Consider the following 10,003-nt stretch of genomic DNA (forward strand, 5'->3'; position numbering starts at 1 on the left):
GTAGAAGTGTAAAATGAGAACTTTTTTCAAAACGCATGGTTATAATTCAAGAAATATATAAAAAAATTAATAGCTCAGAGAGAGAAACAAGTTTTACACTAAAGATGTTGGTTAACTTTCTGATTTTCTACCTAAGCTGCAGTCCAAACTGCTTGTAGCAAAATATTCCAAAATATACAGAGTTTTAACTCAGTTGAGTTTTAACTCATTAACTCAAAGAGCGGCATCAATTCAAAAGCGCAACTTATGTGTGTTACCCATGCCTACCCTGTACAAATGTTTTAAGGTGTGCTTAGAAAAAAACTTAATTAATAAGAGTATTTTGATTTATATAATTAAATCAGAATGGTATTGCTCACTCATCGCTTACCGATGACCGAGACTGGAATTTAACATCTAAAAAAAGTCATCAACATTTTTTATGAGTAACGTTTTACCAGCAACGGAACTGAGCGCGGTACGTTGGGTTGGCGCACCAAGCCATTTGCGCGCAGCACTGCGCCAGCTCCTAAACATTTACGAAGATACTTCTTCTGGGGAAACGATTGCTTGAAAATATTTGGTCTAAAACGGAAAAAAACCGGAAATTTTGAAGAAACTTAAAAAATCTTCTGGACGATGAGGGTGACGAGTTTTCCAAATAGTTGATTATATGATTTAACTTTCTCTATGCATTTTTTAAAAACTTGAGAAAAAAAACAAGAGAACTTTGTTTCGTTTTTGTTCCAAATTCAAAGATAAAACGGGTATTCGAAAAAAATTATAAAGAAGACCAAACTATAAAGACGACGAATTCTCTTGCAAAATCGAACGTTCGAGAAAACATTTTATAAAATCTTCGGTAAAAAAGTAAATAAATTTATCTGGTTTTTGTGCCAAATTCGAAGGTGATAAGGGTTTTTTAAAATTCCCTGCAAAGCGATGCATGAGGCAAATTATCTAACAAAATTAATTTTGTAATTTTTGGCTGAAAAAACTCCATGATTGTCAGGAAAGAAGAGAAGCATCATAAAATAATGATTTTTTTGCGCTTTTGATTTAGAACTTTTAGTTTTGTAATCGGTTTTTGAGAAAACACTAATGATTTTTGGGGAAAACAGGATACATTTATTTTAGTTTTTGTCTCGAAATCGACACTAAAAAAGTTTTTGTAAAATTCCGGCGAAGCTATAAATACTTCCAGATTGTTAGTATTTTTAAGTAAAACTCTTCAAAATAGAGCGTTTTTGAGTAGAAAGTAAATTATGTAAAAAATTCAGTCGAAACTAAAAAACCAAAGTTTTTTAACAAATTCCACAGTCTTCAAAGGGATGGGGGTGACGCGTTTTTCAAATGATTTATTATAAACTTTCGTTTATTTTGTTCGTCCTTTGGTAAAAAATTTTTAGAATTTTGGGACAAAATTCGAAGCTGAAAACGGATTTCTAAGCTTTTTACAAAGTGACGAAGGAGGCGAGTATTCTAATAAAATTTATTTTTAAATTTTTTGCAGAAAATACTTTAAGATGTGTGTCATTATTTTAATACCAATAATCTAAAAACAGCTAAAAAATGTCAATAAATAAGTCATAAAATTTATGAATGTGAAGAAGTCATGTATAATGTATAGGAAAAATGTTGTTTGTTACGAGATTTCCTATAAGGTGAGCATAGTCTTAATCGGCAAAGCGGCAATCTTAGTACCAGATCGTATTGTAAAGGATTACCGTCATTTTAACCCGAGAACAACTTTATTAGATAAATTGTGAGCCCTTTACAGAAATAAGATAATTTTGATTCACCCTGTATCAGTGTTGAAAATGGGACCCCCTGTACGCTATTAGGAAGCATCGTGAAATATCGAAGCGGATTTCCGTGGGCCGCCGTGTATAGAAAGGAAGTAAAGTGTTATAAAACCGCATTCGCCAACATTGATGATGCAATTGAATATGCGCGGTCAATTTCCGCCATACGTTCCGATTATAATCCGGCCTTCCCGTGATAATGACAGGGACAGCACGCTCGCGTCATTTCCACACCTCATGCAGCTTTATTTGCTGATAGACGCTAAGACGTTCGGTTACCAATTACAAAACTGAACGCCGTTTGATAAAAAGAGACAACAAAAGGCTTGTACATAAGCGGCTTGGATCGCGTAACTACAGTGGCCCAGAAAAAAAAAATTCCAAGCAGACACGGTTTTCGACTGGTTTGTGTTGGGCGTTTTTATGGTGTTTGCGGGTTTTGCTTTCGAACATTTTGGGAAATTTTGCATTCGACAATGCGATAACTCATTTTGGTTGCGGAACGTACTTTTAATGTTATCTGTTTAGTGTTTGCTGTGTTGTTTGGTATGGCTTTGGGCAACGGGAGCACCCCGAACGGTGGGGTTAGTGAAAAGGCCCCGGTAGTTAATGGGACTAATATGGAAACTCTTCCCAGGACAGGAAAACAGGTATTTATTTTGGTTTCCATTCAACACGTCATCAGGCCGGCTATAAAACTGTTAGATGTAAGCTGGTCGGTTGTGTCCGGATACCCGGTTGATGGGTTTTAAATGGGACGCCGTTTGCTACAGTCCAAATACTGTTTATTGATGTGACAAATCAGGCATTTGTTTAGATTACACCCATCATTCATTCATATGACTTCGCATCTACGTCGGGAAGGGTTCAACATCCAAATTTGACTGTATGATTTAACACATTCTAATTGGCAAAGCAAATACATTGACTACTTGTGCACAACAAGGCGAAATAAAACATCTGGCTTTCGATTGAATAACGTCTCAAGTCCATTCTGGTTGTTATTCAATCAATGCCATTTTTGGACAAAGTGTCATTATTTTAATGTAACTCTCACAGCTACGGACGAAAAACTGGTTTTTTACGGTTTTCTAGTGAAAATCCTCCGCGAATAATCCCATGTTTTCATAGAGTTCAAATATTGGTGACCTTTTTATGTACAAACAAGACGTTTTTCATAACTTTTGTCTCAAAAGTACCTACTTTGTCAGGTAAGTTCCATATCTAGCAGACAAACTTCAAACGTCAATATGAACATAACCTCCATTTGATAAAATAAGTTCAAATTTATTGAATTTTAACCCAGGAAATTCGATTTTAATTGCTCCAATTTATCTGACCTAATTCCTCTCGAATAAAATAATCACTGGCGTTTTGTTTTGGACAATTCATTCATTCTTCGGAGCTCTAGAATCACTTTTTGCTTTTCCCATCTTTACTGGTCGTTTTTTTAAAGTTGAAAACATGCTCCTCTTATACAGGGTGAGTCAGTTTATAGGAGCAGGACTTGAACGGTCGATAGAAAATCCAATTTTAAGATCAAAACCTCATACAAACAACAGGGTGTCCCACCGGGAGCCGCCGCGATCGATATCTGGCAAGCTTAATTAGGAGAAAATTGAACAGTGTGCCGAAGTCAGTGGGGGCAAGCGATCTAAAATATTTTCAAGGTGCCGACACTTCCGGTTGTACCGGAAGTAAGTGTCAACTTGCTTATTTTAAATGGAACACCCTATATATTATTGCATTTTTAAATTCTACTCCAAATTCTCAATACATTTCGTGCATAAAATCCTACACCAAGTATAACCGTTTTTGATATATTTGAAACTTTATGTAAAAAATAACAGTTGCAGCCACTCGAATAATTAAGTATTCATTTTTCCTATGTACATATACATATATCACATTCTCCATAAATAATAAATAAGTTTATAAAATTTTCGTTTGTATAATTTAAGCGTTCGGGCATGATTATTAATTATTTTCAAAAGGTAACAGACAGCTGTCATCAATATTTTGGCATTTGATTGTATTAAAAATGACCACTTTTGTCATGGCAACTAAGAGTGGCAGGATTTAAATTAAGATACGGCAAAATAGCCATATCTAAACATTAAATTGACAATATTTCGAAAACTAAACAATTTTGGAATAGACAACCTTACACAAACTTGCACTTACAAAAATGGGGGTTTCCATTTGAAAAAAATGATTTAGGGCGATTCTCTCAACGTCATTTTGAAACTTATTTTTTTAACACTTTGCATTAATAGTTATCGAAATTTTGTCGAAACTCCATTAAAGTGAGTCCTTTTCAACAAGAAATGTGAGTCAAATTAAGTAAGGTGGAGTGGGGTAAGTGCACCCCAGTTTTTAGTAAGTTTGGCTTTCACCCATATATCTTTAATTTGTTTTATATTACTTTAATTAATTCAAATTTGTCCTAATTATAGTTTGCCAGATATCGATCGCGGCGGTTCCCGGTGGGACACCCTGTATTGAAACGGGTTCGTTTTTGAGATACGAAGTGGAAAAGTTAACATTTTATTTTCATTTTTTTATTAATTTAAGATGGTTTTTCCAAAAGTCAAAAAATTGGCGCAATTTGTCGATTTTGCGTTTACGCAGTTCTTGAACTAATTGACATTGATAAGGATGTTATTTGTAGGATTCTAAAATGCGGAAACAAGTTGTGAGAAAAACTCCCGAATTTTCAGAGAGATTGCGAATGCTCAAATGAAAATCAGCTTCTACGTAACCTACAAGAGCGACAATTTTAGTTTGATATATGTACTTAATTAATTTTTTTTAAATAATGTTTTGTTCTAATTTTCTTTTTTAACATTCTTGCAGCAGTTGAGGGAAATTATTTCTACTCTCTTGGCTTTTGAATAAGAAACACTTTTTTTGAGAATTGAGAAGCGACTAAAAACCCTGGTCAGTATCAAGATTTTATTGATTATTTAAAATACCTACCTTTATTTGTCAACCATTTTTTAATTAAAAATGATTCAAATTTTCGTATTTTTTGCGAATCTGGCTTTAAACAAGTTGTATTAAAGTTTTCGTTTTAAGTTACGCAATTTAAGTTTGAATCGCCCAGTATTTAGTAAACTACAAATAAATTAAGCAAGTAAATTACAAAACAGCTTTTCAGAAGGGCGAATTAACAACAATAGGAAATATTTACGGTTGGTTGAAAACAGTTTATCATCACTGCCAATTGCGAAGGCCAAACAAAAGTATCATGTTTTACAGTTATTACAATCTTCCAATGGTGAGTTATGCTAGTTCTTGCTGAAGTGCATTTCATATAAATGCGAAGTGACCCTCATATGCACATTTTACCTGCTGGGCATACCAGTTTTAGTAGCAAAGGAATACTTATTTATATCACTTGAATCGAACAAGTTCTCCATTGAAAAGTATTAGTGTCGTTTTAGGTCATAATCTAAAATGGTTTTCAGCTCCACAGGATGATGGTTCAACGACACTGAGTCAGTTATTTTAGTCTTATTTTCATACTTCATACTTAATAAAAGCAATAGTACTTAATTCATGTTTTTCACACAAAAATGTTTTCAATTTTCAATTCAATTTTGTTTTGTTTTCTAGCACGGTTTCAAGCGATACTATTATCTAATATTTGTTATAAAACATTAAGTAAATCTTATTTATCTGCTATTTTTTCATGAAACGCAGTAAATTGTTGGAAGGCAAGTTCGCCTTAAATTTGTAAGACACATACGAACATTTCTTTGAAGCTCAAACTATTGACCGAACGGAATGTTATTTCTTTCTAGTTCAAGAGGCGACGCAACGGAGCAAATTTATAAAAGTTTAGAGCTTACCAAAGAAAAAATACTCAAATTTAAAATAATAATTAATCTTCTTAATATTTCCATGCTAAATATCATTATTCATTTGCAAAATTCAGGCCTTGTGGGTTAAGCTGGACATTGAAATGTAAACCAGGTGCTTTTTGTCCTCAACTTTTCAAACTGCGTAATTATTCATTGAACATTTAATTACTAGAGTGCATCCATAAATTATTTTTAGCCACATTTCCACAGATTGACACAGTTTATGTTAGTAAAACCCAAATTGCTCATGCACATTCACAATTTCTAATTGCTTCATAATAAATAATGATGATTTACAGGTAGGTGTGTGTAACACACTTGATGTAAATGTAGATTGGATTCCTATTTTATGCTTTTATTATTTGCTTTACTTAAAATAGACTAATCACTTTCGGACTGTTGGAGTTAACTCAATTTCATCTCACATTGGATGTTTTACGTGAAACCTTGCAACTGTTCTGAAGATGATCAGAACCAACCTAACAATGCTAGTAAATTAAATGTTCGTCTGGATTTATAAACGTTTCAATTGCAGCTGCGGAAAGCATTCTCAGAGGAACAAAAAGGAATAATTCTTTTACGGAAGTTTGGCTTTTGTTAAAAGCTTTAGAACAAAATTCGGTTGGCAAAAACTTTCAAAGTTTGGCTTAGTTCTTTGTGTCTGTTTGATTTTTGCATGTATTTTGGTTTCATTACCGAATTCATTTTTCCGAAAAATCTTTCAACTTAAAATGCTTTGAGAACGTTTCATTTGGTCACGATTAGCATTTGCTTTCCTAACACATCCAGAATTTATTTATTAGTGTACGCAGACATATATGTCTAATATTTGTAAAAGCGCAAAATATATAAACTTGTATATCCATCCGGGGACACTGTAATAAAGTAATAAATGTATAGAACACGAAGTTCGTTCGCAGTTGCAATTTCTCTTATGTTCAGCCATAATAAATGATGTTAACTACTTAATTACAGCCTCGAATCAAACATAATTTGCTTCAAGTACTCTGCAGACGTTTTAGACCCCCATACATAAATCACTAGTAAAGTTTGTTTATTTGGTTTTATTTCATGTGTTATGCAAATAGCAAACATGACATTTACCTGCGTTTATAAATATACCCATTTTGATCTAATTATACGCGCATAAAGGTGGTTGTACTCTGAAGTTAAGCGAAAAATGGATGCACCATCATGATAAAGTCATAACATTATGTCCAGAGGATGACATTGCTCTTGAAAATCCGTTAGCTTTTAATTTCTGGGTCTTTCAGAAGAAATGTAATGTACATTATAGCTGTATTTTTACTTAAATTGATTTGAAAAACCATTGGCCATCACTTTTGACCCACGTGCATTCACGTGCTTCTTGAGCCAAGATGATAATCGGAAAAATCAACAGTGAGCTCGAAAAACTATGAAAACCTATTAAGTGAAAAAAAAAACGTTCACAAAATTATCTAAAAAAGTTAAATGCTCTATTAATTAATTAATACATGTGTGGGTAAATTTAGAATTGCAATAATAGCATAGTGAGTCATTGTTCATGTGTTGTGTACATGAAATTCTTAATTTATGTTAGTCAGTGCTTAGAAAAACAAAGTTAAATCAATTTTCGTTAGATGATTTTATTATTTATCCGAGATACATGTTCAATGCCATTAAGCAATCAGAAGGAGGTTACTAGAGTAACAGGAAGGCGCTGAGAGGAACTTTCGGCATTTAATCTGAACAACCAAAAATAAATGAGCAATTTCCAGCTTTTTGCTTTTATTGCTATGCAAGTGTTTCAACGCATTCACATGTTCTAGGTTGCGAGCTTTAAGAGCAACTACAGCAACCTGCAATTCATCCTTATTATTTAAAAAAAATTCACTATATTGTTAGAATTTTCCCAGAATTTTTCAATGTCATTTTTTTATTACAATGCTAATGACCTAGCCAGATAATTGGCCAAGCAACATTGTTGTATAGAGGTGACTTCTAAAACCCACAATGTTCGAAGAATTATTGTTTCGCAGTGCTAAGTAGAAAAATACTTTGCTGCACTGTTTTCGGTACTACTTACCGTGGTCACCAGGTCTATATACCTATTGGTATTTACGATTTTGACCTTCGTCTTATGGTACTTATGTCGTTTCGACTAGTGCACACAACTCAAGTATCTATTTAAAGCTTTAAAGAGTTAGTTGTTTAAATATGCTATAAAACATGAAAATATTCGGCTTCGCTTCGTTAAAAAAATCAGCTTCTTCTGCAAATTAAATGAAATTCTGAGCGTTTTTAAATTCAAGTGTTTATAGGATGTAAAAATATCAAGTCCCTAGTCGCTCTGCATTAGAAGTGAGCAATTTTTATTTGTAAATTTGAAGATGCGTGAAAACGTAAATTTTTAGACCAAGTTTTAGGCACACAAATCAACCTTTTATGCGAATTAAATGAAATTCTGAGAGTTTTTAGATTCATGTGTCTTTATAGGATGTAAAAATTTCAAGTCCCTAGTCGATCTGCATTAGAAGTGTGAACTTGCACTTTTTATTTGAGGAGTTGTATGAAAACGTTCATTTTAACACCAACTTTTATGAATCGAGCAAAAATCAGCATTTCATGCGAGTGAAATGAAATTCTGAGCGATTTTTGATTCAAGCGTCTATTTAGACTGTAAAAATGTCAAGTCGTTTCTTGCTCTGGATTAGAAGTTAGCAATTTTTATTTGTGAGCTTGCAGACTCGTGAAAACGTTAATTTTTAGATCAATTATTACGAAAGGAGCAAAAATCAGCGTCTTATGCGAATTAATTGAACTTGTTAGCGTTTTTAGATTCAATTCAAGTCCCTACTCGCTCTGCATTAGAAGTGAGACATTTGTATTCCAATTTCTTGTCCCTTAGATTTTTAACTTTGAGGTCCTTTATTTCAAAAATCGTCCACTTCTGAATGAGATAAATTAGCTTAAATCATCATGTTTGCACCCTAGGAAGCTTGCTTTGGTAGGATTTGTACAGGCACTTTGCATATCAAATTGATAACCGAGCCGGTCCACAAACTGTGAGCTATTATTTCGCCCATAGAAAAAGGTAAACAAAAGCATCTGTTTAATCTGAGGTAGATACGAACTATGGTTTTTAAATGAAACCGCTGATTTTTTTTCGATTTTCGGATCGTCCCTCAAATTTTAATGTAAATCCATTTCAGATGTTTAATCAGAAAACTGTATCTGAAGTAAGTCCTCCAGGGCCCGCAGAGGACCGTGTAAGAGCTTATTTATTTTGATGACATTTTTCCAATGATTTTGATGGTAAAGCATTGATATGCTACGAGAAGTAAATAGGTATTTTGTTGGCAAGACCTCAATTGGGATCCGATCAAAATGCATTAAGTAAAAACAAATATTTAATGCATTTTTTGATGTTCAACATGTAACCAGTTGACTTGGTCAAAATAAAAATTAAGTAAATTTCAAAATATTGCAGAATAATTTAGAAACGGTAACCCAGTAGCTGTGAAACTTAATATTTTTCGGAATAATTCGGATACCGTAAATTGTTCAGATCAAATATCTGAAATAAACTTATATTCAAATTTAACGATAGATCCGATAGTGACAAAAAAGGGGTTCTTTAAAAAAACCACACGTTTGCGACGTAATAGTTTGAAACAATGTGTATCCTAAGGACCAAAAACTTTCGCGGGAAACATTGCATATTTACTGAGATATCGTACTTTGGCACACTAATATCCATATTGACGATTTTCTTATCGAAAGCTATACATTGAGCTGAAAAACACACATGTGAAAAGTTCTTGGCTGCAAGCCGTTTAACTACTTTTGTTGCCGGTTGGGCTGATAGATAAAATGGACTCACAATTCGTTCATTGTTACTGCACATCCTTTATAACCCATGCATTTTTCACGGACTGTTAACTTGGGTGGGTTAAGAATTTTGTTGTCAAGTAAAGCAACCTGTTCTTTAATAATACTAGAAGGCATGTCTGTGACTTGAAATTTGTTCACCTGTTGTTTTATAGTGGGCGTATGATGACTAACATTGAAGATTTTTTTTACAAACTGCTTGTTGGGTATTTTACTTCAAACATTTTTGTCTTTAAAAAAGACAGAATTTCCTCACGCCTTTTATTACAGATTGATAAATAGTGCCCTTATTTCGCAATAAGAACGAATTATTTATCAAAAAGTAATCAAGAACTATCACCTAGAGGGTATCCTGTGACATATCAACATATCCTGTGTTAAGTTGGTAATAAGTGTGCATTTTATATTATGTATATATGTAATTATTAAAAACATAAAAAAATGATAAGTTCTATATTGTATGAATGAATGAATAATGAA

General features: G+C 33.2%; 2 protein-coding genes and 1 long non-coding RNA gene across 4 annotated transcripts in view; 2 read left to right on the forward strand and 1 right to left on the reverse strand.

Moving 5' to 3' along the window:
• The window catches only part of LOC109536177, a 38,505-nt gene that overhangs the window by 3,903 nt on the left and 24,599 nt on the right, over positions 1-10,003 (reverse strand). The window lies entirely within an intron of this gene.
• Positions 2,152-10,003, forward strand: part of LOC109536103 (ankyrin-3) — a gene marked incomplete in the record, with an annotated part of 72,537 nt that continues 64,685 nt past the window's right edge. Inside the window, 1 exon segment of the mRNA XM_048669219.1 lies at positions 2,152-2,434. Within this exon segment, the coding sequence (XP_048525176.1) occupies positions 2,333-2,434 (102 nt within the window).
• On the forward strand, positions 2,443-6,558 carry LOC125505443. 2 transcript variants are annotated; one of them, XR_007282172.1, is made up of 4 exons: positions 2,443-2,995; positions 4,456-4,577; positions 4,641-4,724; positions 4,945-6,558. It is a non-coding gene; the product is annotated as an uncharacterized LOC125505443 (long non-coding RNA). The 2 variants fall into 2 exon arrangements; XR_007282171.1 differs by lacking the exon at positions 4,945-6,558 and having other exon boundaries at positions 4,641-4,807.

This window comes from Dendroctonus ponderosae, unplaced genomic scaffold (genome assembly GCF_020466585.1).
Source record: "Dendroctonus ponderosae isolate FM_Combo_2020 unplaced genomic scaffold, Dpon_F_20191213v2 Dpon_F_20191213_8, whole genome shotgun sequence".
Lineage (NCBI taxonomy): Eukaryota > Metazoa > Arthropoda > Insecta > Coleoptera > Curculionidae > Dendroctonus > Dendroctonus ponderosae.